This window comes from Octopus bimaculoides, chromosome 20 (genome assembly GCF_046866305.1).
Source record: "Octopus bimaculoides isolate indiv1 chromosome 20, ASM4686630v1, whole genome shotgun sequence".
In the NCBI taxonomy this organism is placed as follows: Eukaryota; Metazoa; Mollusca; class Cephalopoda; order Octopoda; family Octopodidae; genus Octopus; species Octopus bimaculoides.
In genome coordinates this window covers 5,158,350-5,181,218 of record NC_142947.1, presented here as the reverse complement: position 1 = coordinate 5,181,218, position 22,869 = coordinate 5,158,350, and the positions used below count along the sequence as shown (strand labels likewise).

The 22,869-nt window shown below is 37.6% G+C and overlaps 1 protein-coding gene across 2 annotated transcripts in view; it reads left to right on the top strand.

The window, feature by feature from the left end:
- The window catches only part of LOC106877550 (uncharacterized), a 49,763-nt gene extending 28,899 nt beyond the window's left edge, over positions 1-20,864 (top strand). The window contains exons 2-3 of one of the 2 annotated variants that reach the window (XM_014926478.3): positions 13,226-13,378; positions 17,105-20,864. In XM_014926478.3, the coding sequence (XP_014781964.2) occupies positions 17,282-20,824 (3,543 nt within the window). In that variant the 5' untranslated portion in view covers positions 13,226-13,378; positions 17,105-17,281 and the 3' untranslated portion in view covers positions 20,825-20,864. The remainder of the gene's footprint in view (positions 1-13,225; positions 13,379-17,104) is intronic. The other variant, XM_052974933.2, reaches the window with a different exon arrangement.
- The last annotated feature ends 2,005 nt before the right edge of the window (positions 20,865-22,869 follow it).

Here is a 22,869-nt window from a genome sequence, read left to right as displayed (position 1 = left end):
TTTGCTCTTGTAGATGCAGTTATTTTTTTTGTATTAGTAAAACTACTGATATTTACAATTACATATTTTTCGCCCATCATCATCATCATCTACAACACACTGACACAGATAATGTTATATTTCTTGTCTGCTTTGATTGTAAACTCTTCAAAACTTGCTGATGTCGTTCTCACCCTTCTTTCCATACGGTTTAAGCCAACGTAAATATATTCCGAGAAGAAATAATTGTAAGTTAATCACGTTAGTATTTGTGAAATTGGGAATTTTAATATATTACAATTTACATTTAGTCAGAGAGTCTGTAGACTTTTTTACATTTTTACTGATTTCAATTCTGAATCTAGCAACTTAATAATTGCATCTACAGACACTCAACAGCCATCATCATCATCATCATACTTCTTTACTCCAATTGTCTGCTTTGGCACGGTTTCTGCAGCTGGATGCCCTTCCTAATGCTAACTACTATACATACATGTATGGATGGATGGCTAGGTAGATAAAGGGGCGAATATGGCAATGTGGTAAGAAGTTTGCTTTCCAATCAAGTGCATGGAAAAGAGTGGATGTTAAAATAATGATAAAAATGATATATACATTTAAGCATGTGTGTGTGTGTGTGTTGGTTGTGGTTGATAAAGTACCTGGGTGGTGGGTGAGCTTTGTCCTTTTACTTTGAAAGAGGGTTTGGCTGTTTGATAAAATATATCAATATCATAAGGACAAGACAAGAATACTGGAGTCAATGTAATTGACTCCAGTATTCTTAAAGGACTCAAAAGTATCCTTTTTTATATAGAGAGGTGCAGGAGTGGCTGTGTGGTAAGTAGCTTGCTTACCAACCACATGGTTCCGGGTTCAGTCCCACTGCATGGCACCATGGGCAAGTGTCTTCTACTATAGCCTCGGGCCGACCAAAGCCTTGTGAGTGGATTTGGTAGATGGAAATTGAAAGAAGCCTGTCGTATATATATATATATATATATATATATATATATGTATATGTTTGTGTGTCTGTATTTGTCTCCGACAACTGTTTGACAACCAGTGTTGTTTTGTTTACATCCCTATGACTTAGTAGTTCAACACAAGAGACCAATAGAATAAGAAGAGCCAGTCTTCAAAAAGCACTGGGTAGATTAAACCCTTGAAGGCCATGCCCCAGCATGGCCAAAGTCTAATGACTGTAACAAGTAACAGATAACAGATATGTATTTGTGTGTGTAGTTCTAGTAGTGTCAATGTGTTTGTCAATACATTCCAACCTTATAAGATCCAAAGTATTTAAATCTCCCCAGATACACCATGATTAAAAGAAAAAAAAAGGGATTCCAAACAGAAAAATTGGGTCTTTCCAGTAGTAGTGGTGGTGGGGGTGGCAGTGATAGTATTAGTTGCAGAAGAATGGTAGAAATATTCTAAAACTGCATTGGAGAAGCTGGAATGGTATTTGGAGCATGTGTCTTGTGCAGCTTTTATGGATGTCATGCACAGTAACTAAGTGGATTGATTGTTTTAAATTAAAGCATCGTTAAGGGGGGGGGGGGGAAACAAACAAGCAGCAAATATAAAAAAATAAAAAACTAGAAACAGGAAAGCCTTCTGGAATATTTGTTATTCCCTTGTAATTCCTCCGTGTGTGTGTGTTGGTTGTTTGGAAACTTTCTCAACACTTGAGAAATACTTGACAATTCTTCTTTTACTGTTTGTAACAGAATTTTCTTTCTTTCTGAATTGGTTGTTGTTTTGTTCCATTTACTATGTACACACACACACACACACACACACACATATGCACAAAACTGACTTTTTGTTTTTCATAGATGTGTGTGTATATATGTTTATATGTATATGTATAGTTGTGTGTGTGTGTGTGTATATACAGACACATATCCTGAGTGCGCAATAGGTGAACCATGATATGGCAAGGGATTACTGTATGTAAGTGTGTATACACACACACACACACACACACACACACTTATATACAGTAATCCCTTGCCATATCACGGTTCACCTATCATGCCCTCAGTATATCGTGGATTTTTCTGGCTAATATATGTAAATTCATATCATGGACTCCCCGGTATATCGCGGGTTTCTGCGGACAATTGGTATTTATAGTTTTTTAGATTTTAATTATTTCTGTGGGAGGTTTTGGAACATAACACCCGCCACGATAGTTGTGGGATTACTGTACATGGAGACAGCTATATACATATACACATACATACATACATACATACATATATTTATACATACACAGACATGCAACCACATTTCAAAAGTGGAATAAATTGGTCTTGTATAAGGAAGAGGATAAGTTGTGTTTAGGGCTGGACTGTCCCCTTCCGTCCCCTGCTCTCCTTTCCTCTACCCCATGTCAATTCTTATTGACGTGATGAAGAGAAGACACCCTCTCAAGCCCCGTACAAAGAAAGGGCATCCAGCCATTGGAAATACGCCAAGAGTAGCATGCAGGAGAGCCAGGCATGTGAAAGGGGGTGGGGCAGGAAGTCTATATAAGGATTGGGGCAGGGGAGAGGAGGGTGTCTCTTTAGTCTTTCTCCCATGGGACATCCTATCTAGTGCTGATGACATGGCACCAATGCACTTATATGAAACAACAAAGGTTGGCTGTTGGCTGCTGTGTTGCTCTATTGCTGTATGTGTGTGTGTGTGTGAAATGATACGGGGTGGGCCCAAGGATGAGGTGTCCACTCAATACTGGTATGGAAAAAACAGGCATAAATTATATATATATATATATATATAATTTTTTTCAGAATGAGATAAAAAACCGAGGCTGTGAAGATTTTAGAACATTTATAAATAGGTCTTTCCCTTTGTCTTGACATCACATAATGGCTGTAAATGAGTATCCCATCATATAAGTTCATTTCCATGAAAAAACAAAGCTTGGCTATAGGAATGTTGGTGACAGGAAGAGCACCTGGCTAAAGAAAATCTGTTTTAATAAATTTCATCTTACCAATGCAAACATGGAAAGTAGAAATTAAATGATGAAGATGATTATATATATTATAAATATATATGTTACCCTGATGGAACAAAATCTCATCGTAACTGTTGAACTAGCAGAGAAGCTTGGATTTGATCATTCAACCATTCATCGACACTCACACACCATTGGAAAAGTCAGCAAATTGGGTCCGTGGGTTCCTCACAAACTTTCCAAGTCTAAGTGTGTGCAGAGAGTGAATGTGTGCTTTTCTTTGCTGTCACGTCTCATGAATGAACCTCTTTCAGACCAAATAGTGAAGAAATGAGTTCTCTATAAAAAATGTCTTGCCAGGCATTGCTCCATCTGATTATCGTTTATTCCACAATCTTCAAAATCGTATGAACGGAAAAAATATGAATTCTGCAGACGAGGAGTATTTTTCATCAAGGGCAAAGGAATTTTGGAAGAGGGGCCTTGCGAGTCTACCAAATAGATGGAAGAGCATTGTAGAAAATGAAGGAGAGAGTATTTTAGATTTTTAAAGTCAAGGTTATTTGGATAAACTGAGACAAAGGCAGTGTATTTCAACAGAAATATGGGACCAAGATGGTTAGAATTAAAATCCCTCACTAAACTGTAAGGGCTGAGTGCATTTTAAGGCGAGTAACATGTAACTTTGTTGGTTCTTAGTTGTTGTTGTTGTTTGGCCCTCAAGTCAGCCATGATTCAGTAGACCCCTTATGATCAAAGGCATTCCAGTCTTTACACCCAACTCCTATCGATTTTAAGGAGTACAGAATCCATTGTCTCCCACCACCCCTTTTACACCATTGTGTCTCGCTAATAAATCAATATTTAATGTTATTAAGAAGAGAAAATTACAAAGAAGTCTCTCTCTCTCTCTCTCTCTCTCTCTCTCTCACACACTTCCTTCCTTCCTTTTTCCTCTTCCTCCTCTCTCTCTCTCTCTCTCTCTCTCGCACTTCCTTCCCTTTTCATCTCCTTCCTCTCTCTCTCTCTCTCAAATGGCTGAAACAATTGAATGAAGTTCAGATGTAGAATTTACATCTTAAATAGTGATGGTGGTGGTGGTGGTGGTTTGGCCCCAAGTCAGCCCTACATCAAAGGGTGTATGATCAAAGATATTGATTCCACCCCTACCTTTATATATATCTGTGGACTACATTGTCCAATGTGTTCTTTCTCTTTTAAGACAGTAGAGCTTGATTTGAGGGTGATTTCATTGCTATTTCTAGCAGACTGAGCTGCTGTGTGGAGGCTTCCTTCTTGGCTCATATACTACATAGTCGTTGTTGTTTAGCCCCAGCTCGGGCGTGATCCTAGGACCGCTGTATCACTCAATCAACCAGACTCTTGGATGCTCGTCTCAATGCACTTCTCACACTTTCTTGATTGTGCCATCCTGCTCCATTTTGGCCCAAATCTCCTTCCGATGGCCTTTCCCAATCTCTTGGATATAACTTGGCAATTGCACAGGTCCATCAATTGTCTTTGAACCTTTCAACATGTCTGGTCCAGTTTGAGGGAGGCTTGGCTGCTATTTATAGCTGGTTTAGTGATTTCATTGAGACTCCTTCCTAGCCATGGTTGATTTTGATGCAATGCTAGGTAGAGGAATGCATTTTTTTTTTCTTTTTTTGAAAAGAAATTAGAAAGAAAAAAGATGGTGAAGTAGCAGCCCCACCTAGCTGAAGGTCTTCTCCATTGTGTGGATGTAGTTTTGTGAATGTGAAGGGGACATTTGATGACAAGATTGTGGGTGGGGGGGGACAATGTGCTGAGAAAGCAAGCATTTAGTGAATGAATGAAGGACAAAAGCAGTGTTCAGTCAGGTATACAAGTTTTTCAGAATGGATGCTCTAAATATAGAGTCTGGCTCCTGGGCCTCCTTTTTTTCTCTTTTTTTATATTTTTTGTTATTTTTTTTCCCCTTTCTAATACTTTTGTAAACCTCACTTCAATGAATTCACCTCACCAACTCCCACTGCCCTCCCCCCATAGGCTATTGGCTCTCTTAGTCTGTCCACCTGCTCTTCACATCAGGTGTGAATGAGGTTGTTGTTACTGGGAGTTGGTCGTTGCTGTGGTGGTGGTGGTGGGCAGACTTAAATGCTAATTAGCAGTTATCATCTTGCCAAACATTGAGAGTCTAGGTGGCATGCAGTGATGAAGATGATGATGATGATGATGGTGAAAGCAAAACAGTTTTTAACTGGTGAGTGAGTATTTAGCTATTTGCCTGGCAAACTAATCTAGACTTTATGTAGGTTTAATGGGATCTTTTCTACTCTAACAAAGTCAATTTGCCAACATAATTCTTCTATCTTCTTGCATTCAGTATTTTTAACCCTTAAAAATAACATCCTTTTTTTTTTTTTTTTTGGCCTTCTTTTATGCAACTGCACATAACTGTTCTAATTGTAGATTCTTGGTGTGGCCATGTGGTAAAAGATGCTTCCTAATCATGTGGTTTCGGGTTCTGTCCCACTGTGCCGCTCCTTGGACAAGTGTCTTCTATAGCTCCAGGTCAACCAAAGCCTTGTGAGTGGATTTGGTTGACGGAAACTAAAAGAAGCCCATTGTGTGTGTGTGTGCGTGTGTACCCGTATACCCATCTTAACATCAAATGATGATTGTAAACAAGGTTATGTACTTGCTTCTAGTCTTCTGTGAAAAACCTGTTTGGTCAAGGAACCTCCCCAATACACATGCATACAATGTGGCTTCCATGACAAACAGAATGTTCATGGCATGGAATTTTCATGGGAGGGTAAAAAAAAAAAGTGCCCTTCCTTCAGGGGTTGTTTTCAAGTCCTCATTTTGTTGACATGGTAACAGGTAAGTGTACCTTGCCACACCTCCCTTGTTACTCAGGTCTTAAACAACCAGAACAAATATTACTTAATGCTGCCAATCCCTCTGCCATTCCTTTTCACTCTCTAACAACTTGACCAATATGTCATGTGTTGCAAGTAAATTAAATTCTTTAGTTGCAAGTTTTGGATTTTGTCATATCCTGGCTGTGTGTATTCCAGTTGTTTTATGTTTGTCTTATTCCATTCTTCTTTTTAAATGCCATTTTTAGGTTTTGTTTGTTTTTTATTTATATATATTTTATTTCACTTCATCAAATAAATTATGACTCAATTCTATCAGGTTTCTTTTCTTTTCCTTCATGTTTCTTTCTCAAATTTATCCAGCATCTTCTTTCGATGGATGTCGACCCCCCCCCCCTTTTTTTTTCTTTTTCATTCTCTGAAAATGTTATTTGGTTTATTCTATGACTTTTCTTCATCTTATCTGATTCGGTTTTTTGCCAGAATTTTTGTTGAATAAATTTTTATTATCTTCTTTCTCATTCCTCTTCTTTTCTAATATCTTTTTGATGGTAGTTAGCTCTGAATTATGGCTAATGTTTTATGCTGGAATTGAAATAATTAAAGAAAATCATGTTTTTCTTTTTCTACTTCTCACTGCATAGCACGTTGGGCAAGTGTCTTCTACTATAGCCTTGGACTGATCAAAATTTGAGGCAATCATCATTATTATTATTATTATTGTTATTATTATTATTATTAATGGAAGTGAGCTGGCAGAGTTGTTGGCACACCGGGCAAAATGCTTAGCGGCATTTCGTCCTTCTTTATGTTCTGAGTTCAAATTCCGCCGAGGTCGACTTTGCCTTTCATCCTTTCAGGGTCAATGAAAGGCAAAGTACCAGTGGGGTCGATCCAATCGACTGGCCCCCACCCACCAATATTAGTATGCTAACATTTTGTTTTTGTACACACCTGCTGTGTGCTTCACATTTACTTCAAAGAATTGTAAGTGAAAAGGTGTCTGTAGAATCTGTGCAAACCTGTCAAATGGATTGCTCTGGTCTCAACATAAAAGGATGTGATATAAGGATACAAGTTGACATAGTCAAGTAGAGACATAGATAAACATATATTAGCATCATCATCATCAAACAGTATTTTTGCATGCTTACATATTTCTGTGGCTGGAGGCCCTTCCTGTTGCCAACCCTCGTCTGTTTCCAAGCAAAGTAATATTTCACCATAACTAGACACGCTTTTCATAGAAGACTCGAAACAAACAACCCCACTTGTATGCCAGCATGTAATGTCTAAACAACACTACACAGAAATACATAGGCACACATTAGGCTTCTTACAGTTTCCCATCTACCAAATCCACTTGTAAAGCTTTGGTCAGCCCAGGGTTCTCCAAAATGCTGTACATTGGCACTGAACATTAGATCACATGGTTGGGAAGCACAGCCAAACCTGCACACACACACACACAGCCATTATTAATAATTGGCAGAAGTTTTTATTCATAATAAAAGAAAAAAAATATATATATATATATATATATATATATACACACTCATTTTTTGCATTCTATGCATTACCAAACCTATACACACACACATGCACACACACACATGCACATGCATGTGCATGTGCTTGCCAAGCGAACTTCTTAACCACATGGCTTTGAAACCAAAACAAAACCAACGATAGCAACTGTTGTTTTTTTCCATTCTCTTTGCCTTCTTGTTGACATTTTATGATAAACTGCAGCAAGGATTAAAAAGGCCAGTTTACGTTGTGTTGAGGTGATTTAAGTCAATGTCAGTTTGTTATTGTTATTGTTTATATTTGTTATCAACGTTTTTATCTCTGGTGTGTGTGTGTGTGTGAGGATGGGCATGGAAATAACATTCCTTTATACAGGGTGTTTAAAAAGTCTCCGCGGTGAATTGTGGGATCGATATTTTTTGAAGACACCACCAACACTGAGAGACATTGCTCAAATATTGTCTCTCCATTTGTAAGACCAACTCACTGAAAGTGAAATTAATAATGCATACTTTCAGCAAGAGAGCCATGATACATATTGTCCTTTGCCATAGATTTTCCAGTTTTATGTCAGCTCTGAGATATTAAACCCTTTTGTTACCATTTTACTATTGAAAAACACTGCGTTTGTTCCAATTAATTTAGAAAATAATTAAGATTTTAGTAAAATTGTCACTACTAAGCTGGTGTTTGGAACATAAATTACCATGAAGATTATTTGCACGAAAGCTTATGTTGAAATCACTTTAAAACAGGAAGTTTATGTCATGAAAACTAGAACCATCTCTGGCAGATTAGCTGCAAGCATTGTGTCTCTCTCCATTTTACTTTTAAGCTGACATTCTGCAGTATGTCTTTCTATGTCCTTCATTTTGTAAAGGTGATATGTTCCAGTTTTAGGAGATTTTGTTATTGCTTCTGGCAGATAGGTTTACATTAAAATAAGATTATAAATTTGCCTAGACGTAGGCCTGTGTTTGTCCCATAAATAATGTTTATCAGTGGGGAAATATTTACAACACGAGCCATTGTGATTGTTCTAAAATATGATTATGCTGCAATGGAATCTAAATGGAAATGAGAATGAGTCAGCCGGTCATTATTCCAAATATTATCCTTGTCAATAAAAGCAAACATCGCACTAAATGCTTTGCTTTTGTCAAACTGAAAAATTAAAACTGTCCTCAATAAAGATGGAAGAAGTCATTATAAATAAATAAATATTTCCCAAAACACATAAAAGTGTCATAGTTTACAGAAGTGCTTCATAAACATGTATCAGTTGGTGCAGGTGTGGCTGGCTGTCTGGTTAAGAAGTCTGTTTCCCAACCACGGGGTCTTGGGTTCAGTCCCAGGCAAGTGTTTTCTACTACAGCCTTGGCTTTACCAAAGCCTTGGGAGTAGATTTGGTAAATGGAAACTGAGAGAAGCTGTTAGGGTACGACACTTCTTTACACAGTTGTCTCTCTTGCACACCATATCTGACACTTCTTATGTCCAACTTTTCTCTCAAGAAGCTTACACTCTGTCGTGCATGTACACTGACATTACACATCCAGCGGAGCATGCTAGCTTCATTTCTTTCAAGGCTACGCATGTCCTCAGCAGTCACGGCCCATGTTTCACTGCCATGTAGCATGGCTGTTCACACACAAGCATCATACATTCTACCTTTCACTTTGAGCAAGAGGCCCTTTGTTACCAGCAAGGGAGGAGCTTTCTGAACTTTGCCCAGGCTATTCTTATTCTAGCAGCTATGCTCTCAGAACATCCACTCCCACTACTGATTTGGTCACTGAGGTAACAAAAACTATCAACTACTTCTAGTTTTTCCCCTAGCATGTGATGGAATCTGTTTTCTGTACATCTTCAGTGTTTATTGCACCTGTGCATTTGCCACACACAAAAACTATCTTCCCAGTTAACCTTCCTTTGATATTGCTGCACCTCTTATGTGTCCATAGCTTACACTGGGTAAACATCACCAAACTAGAAATATTATGAAAAATGTTGAAGAGTTGCAATGTGTAAAAATATGATCCTGAGAAAAAATCTGTAAAGGCATTTGGCCATAGGATACATTGAACCAATAAGTGCTACTCCAACCCATGCCAGCATGGAAAAAGTGGACATAAAATGCAACAGTGTTAATACATATATCTACATAACCATAAGTCTATTGTTTCTTGTCTTGTTATGTTTGTCTGACGGAAGAGAGTAAAGAGAATAGTCTTAGAGTTGGAAAAAATTAGGTTATTTCATGTTCTCTCTCTCTCTCTCTCTCTCTCTCTCTCTCTCTCTCTCTCTCTCTCTCTCTCTCTCTCTCTCTCTCTCATATATATTGTATAGGTGTGTATAAATATGTATATACGTGTGTGTATATATGTATACATATGTGTGTGTGTGTATTGGTTAGGGATGGCCTCTGATGAGTTGTCATATTTAGTCACTAAGTCCCTCGATGTCAAAATGAACTTAGCCAATCAATAAATAAAGATCGATAAAACAGCACCAGACAAAGTACTGGGCCACCGTCCAAAAAGAAACTCAAACCTTGAAGCGAGTTAAAGAGTGCTTTCATCTTTTGATATCTTTCCATAAATTAGATGCCTAATTCCTTGAACCATTATTCAAGTCTATAAATCTTCACAAGAAGAATATCTCTTGCAGAAGAGAGTTCTGCTAATATATTCCGTCTCTTATTCCTGAATCCTTTCTTTATTATTGAAATACTCTCTTCTGCAGTTCCACTGCCACCTCTTCAGTATTACCATGATATCCACCTTATCCTGCAATAATTAGGTTACCAAACGTCTGTGTTGCCTTATTCCAGAGCAAATTTCTTGAATTACTTATCATATTCCTTGGCACTAAACCTAAACTCAGAAACTCTTGTTGATTGGCTGGCTGGCTGACTGGCTGGTTGGATGGCAGGCTGGTTGGCAGGTTGGATGTATGGCTGGCTGGATGGCTGGTTGGCTGGTTGGATTGCTGACTGGCTGGTTGGCTTGTTGGATGGCTGGCTGGCTGGCTGGCTGGATGGTTGGATTGCTGGTTGGCTGGTTGGATTGTTGGTTGATGGCTGGCTGGCTGGTTGGTTAGATGGATAGTTGGCTGGCTGGTTGGTTGGTTGGTTGGTCAGTTCATTGGCACCTCTCACTTGCAACAATGTCTTTCTTTCTTATTTATTCTGTCAGTAAAACAATTAATTCAAGTAAAACAACTACTTCTCGTTTATTTACATGCTGATAACTATTTTTATTTCTTTTTTTTTATTTGATTTGTTTTGTTTTTTCTTTCAATCTCTTTATATATGCATAAGAAATATAGAAATATAGCCAAATAAAGGAAGTCTTAGAGGAAATTAACAGACATTAATGCCAGCAGAGTGTCTCGAGATATTACTGAATTCAAAGACCTGGTTTATGGCCACTTAGGCATGCAAAGAATAATAATGATGATGATGATGATGATGATAATAATAATAATAATAATAATAATAATAATAATAATAATAATGATCCTTTCTTTTATTGTGTCCCTTGGCCTCTTTTATGAATGCAACAGAAGGCATGTGCACACACACACAGTTATATGAAAACACAGGATATGCATTCATAGCTCTATAAAAATGAAGGCCAGGACAAGAATTGTCATACAATAACTTTTTATCATTTTACTTGTTTCAGTCATTGGACTGTGGCCATACTGGGGCACCACCTTGTAGAGTTTAGTTCTGTGGTTCTCAACCTGGGTGGGTGGGTGGTTCCATATAAAACTTTTCAGGGGCCAAATAGATAAAATAGTAAATTGAGGCTCTGTGGTAGTATTGTAGGGGCTGATGAAAAAATTTTGTGACCCTTGTCTTTTACTACCTCCTTTGTGACCCTTGTCTTTTATCGTCTCCTTTGTGACCCTTGTTTTTTATCGTCTCATTTGTGGCCCTTGTCTCACTACCTCCTTTGTGACCCTTATCTTTTACCATCTCCTTTGTAACCCTTGTCTTTTATCTTCTCCTTTATTGTTTCATTCTCAGTTTTGATGTTGCCTCTCCTTCTGCCCTGCATTTATCAATGGAGCTTATATCATGCCACATATCATTTAAGGCCCCTTTTCTTTGTCCCTTTGAAGGCATGTGGAAACTCGCTCAAGCCTTCATGAAGGATAAATAGTTCCCTTTCCCCCTTACATTGATAAATTCCTCAGGCAAGGAAGCACAACCTTTTGTAACATACCACTGCCATGCCTCTTTCTTGGACTGGATTCAACCTATAGTCTAAAACCTCCTTTTGCAGCAAAGGCATTGTTGTTGGTTCATTTGTTAAGATTTTGCAAGTTTTCATTGCTGTTGTTTATATTTCTGTTAGTTGTGCAAGTTTTCGTTTGCAAATGTCAAAATCTGATTGTCTGTGTTTGTGAATATATATTTCATTGTCACTTTTCTGTTTTTCTATTTTTAATTAATTTTCAAATATTCGAAAATTATTTCAACATTCACCATTCTTTGTTGGGGTGAAGAGGGAAAAAAACTGGTTAAACCAACTACAATACTTAGATGAAACTTGTTTTGTCCATCACAGATAAATGACAGGAAAAATTCAACTCTGGACGATATTTGAAATCAGAAAGGCACATGATTGAATACCTCATAATATTTTATCCCCTGTTACTTGGCCATCTGTTGCCCTGTTTTATCTGCTCATCTTTTATAAACTTAGGAAATGATTGTTAATAGTCTTTCATCGAAGTTCTTTCAGGATCTGTAAATTTCCTTCTCATGTCTTTTCTTGATTGATTTTGTTGTATAAAGTATCTGTGAAGTGGTAATAAGAGTGCCCAGCCTTAAACTGATTTTAATGGCAGGGTGGGTCAGATTAGAAGAAATAATAAAACTCTGATACAAATAGGTCCTTTATAAACCTTGTTTTTCTTTTAAATGTTAAACTCATTCTGACTTTCCACCGAGCAACCACCTTCATCTATATAGTTGCTCATTTGTGCTGCACCAACTTCAGGTAAATTCTATCACAAACAAAGGACCCTCTCTATGGTCTCTCCATCTTCTGGAAATAGAAGATAAAATAATCTGAAAAATCAAAACCCTACTGTCCTAATATTTAAACCCTAACCCTTCATATATTAATTCTTGTAGGACCACCATAGCATAAGGGTTATAAAGAAATATGGATAGAGTATCAGAGTTATATGTCTCCCTGTGAAATTAGGTCCTCTGATTAAATTATAGGGTTTCATTCTAACAGATTTTAAGGAAGATTATACCCACACATGCATGTGTAAATGTGTGCATGTGTGTGTTGTTTTTACAAGTGTAAGAGTATTCATGTTGAGTGTATGAAGCTGAGGATTCATTCAGTCTCTAATAAGTTTCCCACACAATAGTTCATACCCATCTTAGTCTGGGAGAAGACACCAAGGTAGAACATTTGAGAACTGAGGGCATGAATCGTCAGCTCCATGTCTGTATGTATGTATATAAAATGTGTGTGTGTGTATATATATATATATACACACACACATACATACACATACACGCTCTATACACGAATTCTTTGTAATTCCTTTTTTAATTTCCTTTTTGTGATTTCATTTTTTGTGATTATATTTTTTATATATGTACTTTATTTTGGTAGTATATTGTTACTATAATTATTATTATTATTGTTATTATTGTTTCCAGTGATTTTTGTATATTTATGCATTGTTGTTTTATTCTTGATGTTATTGATTGTACTTTTTTATTTTAATTTATTTTTGTTTTCTTTTTCTTTTCTTTTTTTTTCGTTTCTCTGTTTCTTTTTTTTTTTTTTTTCCTGCTCCTCTCTCGACCATTTCCAATTCCACTCAACGAAAGACTATTCTGACCGTCCCTCTAGATTCTGCTGTCGTCCCAAACCAACAAACATGGTTCCCCTCGAAGGGAACCATTTTAAAAGGGATTATCCCACTCGATGTGCGACTTAAAAACATCTTACGTATGGCTGGCATTTAGCCAACTTCCCTTCCGGTGAGTAGGCAATCAACGCCTTTCCCTGCAGACTCTCTCTCTCTCCCTCTCTCTCTCTCTCTCTGCCTTCTTTCCTTCTTCTTCACCTTCCTCCTCTATACCTGCCTTTCTTTCACTCTCACACACTCCTCTCACTAGATTTCCTTTCACTTTCTCACACATTAGTCTAGTTTCCCTTCCACTAACATTTCTTCTAATCACACCTAGTTTATTTGTTTCTTTTTCTCTCTCTCTCCCCTTCTTCAAAAGGCTTATTATTAACATTAGTGTTATCTTTATTAGTATTTCCTTTATTATTATTATTATTATTATTATTATTATTATTATTATTATTGATATTTTCTGTCTGTATTTTTTAGTTTATATTCCATGTTTTTATATGCTTAATTATTTTCTATTTCTTCAAATGTGTTACGTATGTGTGTGTGTCTGTGTTATTTAGTTTATTTTTGTGATGCAGGCTTTTATACATTATTCCACATGCACACACACACACACACACACACACTATATATGCTCACTATTTTATACACAACTTCACATCCATTTTCCAAGGTAAGCTTCGGAAATGAATGGAACAGTTAAAAATGGATTGACAGTTACAAGAAGACTGATGTCTAGCATTAACATGTTATAGTGAGTGTGTGTGTATAAATGTGTATATAAATCTCTGTGTGTGTGTGATGTATGTATGTATATATTTCTCTATGTATAAATCATTTCCCATTGGAGTATGCTTTGCAGGGGAGACAATCTGCTGAAACTGTTATCGTAATTTCTCTTGTAAAATAATATTCTTTACCAGGCAGAGAGATGATAGATTATTTCACCCAGAAATTCTTTCCTTTGCTGAAATTTTGTGAATGAGGAACGACTCATCCAACCCATGCCAGCATGGAAAACGGACATCAAATGATGACGATGATGATGATGATTTATTTTTAATCTAGACAGAAATCCCTACTATAAATGAACACTATCTAAATATATTGTCGTCACATTTTATGTCCCATGAAATTATTTTTAAAAAATATATACTGGGAGAATTTGTTTTAAAATGGGGTGGAGTCTTTTTTGTTTTGTCATTTTCTAAAAATTTAATGTACTGTTTCAATTTAAGATTCTGATTAAAAAGAAAATGTTTTAATCAATTTTTTATTTAATTAAAAATAATTTACCAGATCTTGAATGTCTGATGTTCAAAACTTGTTTCTTTTTTAATTTAATAAAGAAAAACAAGGTTTTTTTTTTTAAAAAAATGAATACTTTGTTCTCCTGACAAACATGGCCATTTGTACATCACTATCAGCTGAACAACAAAACTGAATACAAACTTTTTTAAAACACTCTGTCATTATCAAAAGTAAATTGATTTTTTAGGGAAAAAAAGCATGATTGCATGATTTCCACAAAGTTACTTTTGTAGCAAATGTACTTTTACAGCCTTCACTGATAAAGGTCAAAGGTCACCCTTCAATTTAGTTTTTGTTATATTTAAGATGTGCAAACTTTTACAATGTATTTTACACCAGCAATTATAATAAATATGACTAAGTATTCTTTTATTCCTTTACATCATAACGCTAAAGAAAAGCCAGTGTGTATTGTACATTTGAGATTTTTGTTTTTTCTGGGATTCTGTTTCCCATAATTAGGGATGCACTTTATAGACAAGGGGTTGTTATGCATCAATTGACACACACACACACGTCTCTTAGGATGTATGTATATATAAACCCATTCCAAATAAGTACTTGTGTATAGAATTCACCTATGTGTATAGAAGGAGGAGGAACGGGCCTGGTTGTGTGGTTAAGAAGCTCAGTTTGCAACCACATGGTTTCTGGTTCAGTCCCACGGTGCAGCACCTTGGCCAAGTGTCTTCTTCTATAGCCCTGGGCCAACCAAAGCCTTGTAAGCAGATTTGATAGATGGAAACTGTGATGAAGCTTGTGTGTATATATACATATAAATATGTGTGTGTGTGTGTATATACATAATATGTATGTATATGCACACATGCTAGGAATATCATTACAAGAGCATATTTGAAAGGAGAGAATTCAAGAACAGCAAAATTATTTTTCCAAATTCTTCATTATCTTCAAAATTAATTGAAAGGAAGTTTTATTTCAGTAGAAATATGGTAAAAAAAAACAGGTGAACCCCTGAACATGGTGGACCCTTGGTGTTTTCACTGACATCTAATCTGTTGCAGAGAAGAAACCCTCCCATTACGTTCCTGCTTCTTTTCCCCCAAAGACATAAAATCATAGAGGCCCAGGTTGGGCATCAGCCACCAGCTGCGTCGCCCTCACCTGTGGGGGGAGGGTGAAGCAGACTTACAAAGGTCATGGAAACTGCTGCCCCCTACTGGAACCGTAGTGGGTCTGGTGTAGATTGATATAAGGGAGATAACTCCTTTCAAATTTTGCACTGTCTGGCCATGAGAAATTTGTACCTGCTGTGTATACAAACACTATTATTCATAATTGTCGATGTTAAAATCTCACCTAAGTATGTATTAATAAATGCATACCTGCCTCTAATGAATATATAAAAATATATATATATATATAATGCGTGTGTATATGTATGTTTAGAGAAGGCATGTGGCTTAATGGTAAGTTCAATTCCTGGCATCACTTTTTGTCCTTGACCAAGACACTTTGTTTCATGTTCCTCCAATTCACTCAGCTGACAAAAACAAGTTGTCCCTTTATTTCAAAGGACCGGCCTTGTCATATCCTGTGTCACACAGAATCTTCCTACATCAAGAGAACTACATCAAGAGTGTGCATGTCTGTGGAGTGCTCAGCCGCTTGCACATTAATTCCATGAGCAGGCTGCTGTCCCGTTGATCAAATGTCTGTCGATGGCTGTGTTGAGTGGTTAATGGTTGTCCCCTTCCATTGTCTCTCTGCCTTTTAGTGTTGCCTTCACCGTCAGCCCTCTCCACCATTCTCCAGTCCTGCTGGCATCATTTGATGTTTGGTGTAATAACTAGTTGGCATCAGGGGTTCAAAAGTTTACCCCCATGCCCTTCCATACACAGCATCTTGAGCAAGTACCTTCTACCACAGCCTCATTTTGATCAGTACCTTAAGAAGGGGATTTAGTTGACAGAGACTGTATAGAAACCTACCGCGTGTGTGCGTGGTTGTCACTGTTTGTATATCAACAGAAGATTAAAACATTTCTGTATTATATCTCTTCTTTTTTTTTTTTTTGTTTTTCTTCTTTCTGTCATTTTCACTGATACCATTGTAAACACAATTGACCAACGATTGACCATTTGGAAAGCTGCAACCAGCATTGCTATCATTCATAAACTATGATATACAAAAGAAAGTAAAATAATTTTCACATCAAAGCTATTGATAAATAGAGAATTGATTATCTGGAGATGTTATTTGTGATGATGGACTGGTATTCATCCAGGATGACGATGTTTAGATTCAGATTTTCATGGGACAAATGGAATTATTTATTAATTCCACCATTTGGTGTTAAGGGATTAATTCTGTTCAATAGAAAAATCTGTTTCCTATTATAATTATTATTAAATCAGAAAATAATTGTTTTATATACTGGAATTAAATAATTTTATTTAATTATTACATTGTTTACAATACTAATTATTATGTTAGTTTATTGAATGCATTCATAATCTTAATTTTTATGTATTTATTTATTTATTTATTTATTTTATTTTTATGCTTTCAGATGCTGCTTTGGTGAAAGAATCTTCTCGAAAAAGCATCGTTTCTCTGGCCAAAGTCGTCTGCAGCATCCAGGACAGAAGCGAATTTCTATTTTAAGCTGTTATAAGTCGTTGATTGTGGTTTTATTCTTTGGCGCTGCAGATCCACTGAAAGAACTGGTGTATCTCTCACAGAATCAATGACTTTAGACAATCTAATGGTCGTTGAATCTGAAGCAAAGAATCAAACTGGAACAGATAGCTCCAGGAATGTCACATTTGAATCCAGTAACTCGGCAAGTGACGCGTGTCTACAGGACAACACCTCCAAGAGCTCGTGTGAAAACAATGCTTCTATATGCAAATTGGAAGCTTCTGGTTCTGAAAGTCTTTCCCCTTTAGAATTAGGTGAAGGCCATTCATTAGCTGCTGATTCTCTTTCAGAGAACTTCAAACATGATGTCAGAATCTACGAAACTGCTCAAAATGCCATCATTGAATTGTTACAGAAGACCAAGAAAGCCGACGAAGAAGACGGCAATTTTGAGAATGTGACAAATGAAACGAGAGTTGCCACTGATAGCATTCAGGGGTTGAGTGATTTTGATGAAATTGAGGACGAAGAGGAAGAGGATGATGCAAGCAGCGAATTAGAAACAACACAGAGAACTCTTGCCGGACTTGTGGAACTGTCGGGCAACCTTTATGAAATTTCAAACTTTCCTCAAAATCCTTCGAAAGAAGATTTCAACGAAACCAACTGTATTGAAAATAATGTTTCAGGAGAAATCGGTACAGTTGAAGGAGGCCACGCCTATATAACAACAGACTCTGTAGGAAATTTGGAGATTTATGGGGGGAAATCTGTTGTCGATGCAGAGATTCTAACAAACAGTATTGTTGATTGTGAAAGTTCTACCAATGAAAGAAGTCAGGGAGAGGAGAATTATGTCGATTCTATGAGTGAAAATGATGCCACTGTAAATATAATTGCAACATTAGATACCGAAGAGTCCAATGAAATACACACTCGTATGAAGCAGATATTGGATGGTTCCGGAACGAGTGAGCCCACAAATATAGACAACTGTGAGAAAGGCCTCTGTGATTCTACTGTTGCTGCTGCTGGTTTTGAGAACAAAATTTGTGATTCTGGAGGCTTAGAGAATTCTTCAGGTGGAGAAAGCCTATCCGAGAGTGTTGGCATCAGTGCGAGAGAAAGCAACGCACCGCGCGGAGAACAACACAACGACATTTGTAGTCGAGTAAATTCAAAAGGCAATATTTGTGAAAGTGTCCTTCCAATGGACAATATTTGCGGTGCTGATGTTGCTATGAACGATTTGTGTGAGGCAGACCTTCCTATGTCAGATATGTGTGAACCAGAAATCCCTATCAGTGACGTGTGTGCTGCAGAGATACCAATGGCTGATGTGTCTGATATTGCAATGCAAGATATCTGCGAATCTGATATTCAGATGAATGCCATATGTGATAGCGATATCTCTATGAATAACATTTGCGCCTCTGATATCCAGATTGGCACAGTGTGTGGGCCAGAAATTACCATGAGCAATATCTGTGGCACCGATATTGGGATGAATAATGTATGTGTGGCTGATATTTCAATGAGCAATATCTGTGTAGCCAACAGTCCTGGCAATAATATCTGCGTATCGGATAGTCCTGGGACCCATATCAACTTCGCTGGAACCAGTATTTGTACATCGGACAGTCCCGGTAATATATGTGTCACCGATAGTTTAACCAATAATATCTGCACCCAGGAAGTTCTTGCTAATAACATCTGCGCAACAGATGCTTTGGGAAATACAATTTGCACAGCAATTACACTTGAAAACAACATCTGTGCCACTGACATATCGAACCTCTGTGTAGCAAGTGTGGCAAAGAACGTCAACCAAGAAGCATTGACTAACTCTGACGGCAGCGTCGCCAGCATTTGCCAGACGGATAATCAGAGTAGTTTGGTTGATGTAAGTATGATCAAAACAGAACCAGCCAGCAGCAATACGTATGGGGTTTGTCTGACTCAGAACCAAACAAACGACCAGGCTGCCGAAACAACGGCACCGGATGCTACTAAAAAGAAAAGACCAAGTCGACCAAAGTCATCGGTACCCGAGACTTGTACTGTTTGTAACCGAGTGTTTACAAATTCAACTAGTTTGAAAAAACACATGAAAACCCATTCGGGTGAGAAACCGTTTGAATGTGATGTTTGTAAAAAATGTTTCCAGGAACCAAGCAACTTGAAGCGACACAAGATTATCCACTCAGGTGAGAGGCCGTTTAAATGTAAAGTTTGTGAGAAAGCATTTTCACAGTCATATACGCTGACCAGACACATGCGCACTCACAAACCCAAAACAGAATCTGTTGAGACGGTCAACGCTACAAGCGGAGCAGTTGTCACGACCAGCGACAGCACTGTCGCGATCAGTGAAAATGGATCCGAAGACCTGAAACCATTGACTACCAGCAGTTGTGTTACTGCTCTGCCAGCTATTAGTTCGTGTGTTACTGCTTTACCTGCGATCAGTACCTGTATGACGGCCCTACCATCAATTAGTACATGTATTGCAGCTCTGCCAACCATTAGTACATGCATGACTGCTCTACCGACTATAGGTACAGTACTACCAACCATCGGCACATGCGCTACAGTGCTACCCACCATCAGCACCTCAGGCACCACTGTCTTACCTATGAACAACAACACCATACTTCAGGGCAACAATGCTTGCCTGGCAGTTATTACAAACAATGGAGAGACTGTGTCTTCAGTTGGCAATATTTGTACAGCTGGACTTGTTAACACTATATTGGCTGCTGCAAGCTCATCTGACAACCTCGGCAATGGTTTGTGCGCTGCCGAGGGCCCCACAGTTGAAATAGAGAGCAGTATGTGTTCTCCTACTGAACTTGCAGTTGCCGTATGTGGCACCGATGTCTCCAAGAACAGTGGAGGCGAATCAGCAGTATCTTCCAAGGAATCGGAAACTTTTGATTTGGATACTCTCAGGGAAAATGTTGAATCTGCTTCAGTAGAAGCTGTTGTTGATGTGAATCAGGTGTCTGAGGATGGGCTGATGGAGGAGAACAAGATGGTGGTGTGTAAAGTGGAACCAATAGATATTCAGAACGAAATATTCGAGACGGCAGAAACGATCAAAACCGAAGGTGGTCTGAACAGTAACAGCAATGGCAGCAGTGCGAATGGACAGAAGAAGAAGAAGAAAGCGAATCGCTCCAAGTCAGTGGTTTCAGAAGCTTGCGCTATTTGTAGCCGGGTGTTTACTAACCTGACAACTCTAAAGAAACACCTGAAAACTCACACTGGGGAGAGGCCATTTGAGTGTGAAGTGTGTCACAAGTGTTTCCAGGAGCCGAGTCATTTGACAAGGCATAAAAGAATTCATTCTGGAGAAAAACCATTTAAGTGCAAAGTCTGTGAGAAGGCCTTCTCCCAGTCGTACACGCTGACCCGGCACATGCGAACACATTCCGGCGAACGCCCGTTCAAGTGTGATGTCTGCAGCAAGGCCTTCTCCCAGTCCTACACACTTACTGTACACAGGCGGACACACTCCACCGACCGACCTTATGAGTGTGAGATATGTCACTCCAAGTTCTTTGAGGCGTCCCATCTCACTCGCCATTTCCGGACACACATAGGAGAACAGCACTTCACCTGTGAACTTTGTCATAAACACTTCTAAAGGAAGGAAGGTGTCTTGGCCTTCACTTCACGCTGGAAAACATAGAATTCAAAAAAATATATAAAATAAAAAACCAACAACAAACAAAGGCAGATATGACAGTACAGGGTCATGATTTTATATATTTGGGGGCAAAGAAGAAAACAAAACAAAACAAACAAACAAACATGAAAACCCCTTTGTTGTTCCCTTTTTCTTGTGTGTGTGAAGTTGTGGGGGGCGGAGAAAAACTATAGGGGAAAATGGTGTCTTTTTATTTTTTCATGTCATCTCCCATTGTTTTATTGGTCAAATGAAATTCTTATATACATACATGCATACACATTGAAACACACACACACACGCTGTGTAATTATATATAAATGCGTGTCCGTTGTGGTTGTGTGTGTGTGTATACCTATAGGAATATATGTATACATACATCCATATGTGTGTGTGCACATACACACACTCTTTTCTCTCTCTGGTCAGATATGTTGTTTTACTCTGTTGTAGATTATTAATTCTGCTACTAATGCTATAGTTATTATTATCATCATCATCAACATCATTACATCAGCAGAATGTTGTGTATTTTAATATGTGCATAGAATATTTATATACGTGTGTGTATGACAAGATTCAGTTGAATGAAGTACTTAAAGGTGAGGCACCTAGTTAGGTTAGAAGAGGACCAGTCGTACGATCACTAAATATCTGCCATGGATTCATCTGAAGAAAACGTTTTTTTATAATGCATTAGAAATGGCTGTAATGAATTGTTACTTACATGGATGTATATATTTGTGTGTGTGCGTGTCTGTATACATACAGACACGCATATATACACCATACATGTACGTGACCCCTAAGTAAGGTTTTTTTTTTTTTAAAAAGGGAGAGATAGAGAATCTATGTTGATAATAAATGTAGAATAGTTTGAAGGTTTGTGAAGTGAAACTTTAATCATGCATTATATTATCATAGTTTTAGCAGGACATCGTAGGGTTAGTGTAAGAGGCCAGATTTTGACAGTTTCAACATAGGGAGAATATTTGGGCAGAATATGGCCAGTTTAAATGCTAAAATGTGAACATGAATTTAGCCATTAAATTTCTCTTTTTTTTCTTTCTCTCTACTACATTTATGGCAGAAATATTACTTTTCTTCTTCTTGTTGAGATTTACAGAGTCCATCTGTTGTGTTGTATGTTCCTGGGCAAGAGAGAAAAATAGCTGCACTTGGCCTCTGTTTCCCTGGCTCAGACACAACATCTGCTCCAACTTCAGTCTTGTGACTAACAAGAATCAAACCAGCAGAGATGAATTCATTTTGTAAAGGAGAAATAAATATGGACAGAATAGGTGTGTAGTAATTCTATTGTTAGAAATTCCCATCGCTGTAGTGCAGGGCCTCAAAGTCGTGGTTCCTGTGTAGATTAGTTTTTGAGAAGCTGCTTAGAAGGACTTGATCCTGGTTGTCCAGTTTGGTTTTAAATATTAAATAGCTGAGAAAAAGGGTTTGTGGAAACTAGAGGTAATTGACGTCGGTGAAAATAAAGTCGCTATATTTGAAAAAGTTTGTTTGCCATGAGATATCATTCCTAACGTTTTAAACAGTCTTCTTTGGAGAAGAAAATTTAAATTAGGTAGGAATGCACTGAAATATGTATTTCCACAACTGAATCTCCAAGCGTTACATTCGCATTTCATCATGGTATTCAAGGTTATTCAAAATGTTTCAACCTTGTTTTAATCTTATATTTATATCTGTCAATATATGCATAATGTAAAAGTTAAGCTAAAATACTGAGGCTTCGTTTTGTGAGAGAAGTTTCCATTTTATCTTCGTTAAAATAGTTTTCACTAAATGTTGAATTACCTCCCTTATGCCCAACAACCACACCATGTTGGCCGCTCTATGGAAGCCCCTACATGCTATAAGGAGATACTCAGAGTTTTCGAACTGAGAAGGGGGAAAAAATGAGTTTGTATTCATCCTGGGAAAATCTCTTGGACGTTTATGCAGTTTATTATGCAAAATACAAAACCAAAAGTTTCCCAAAT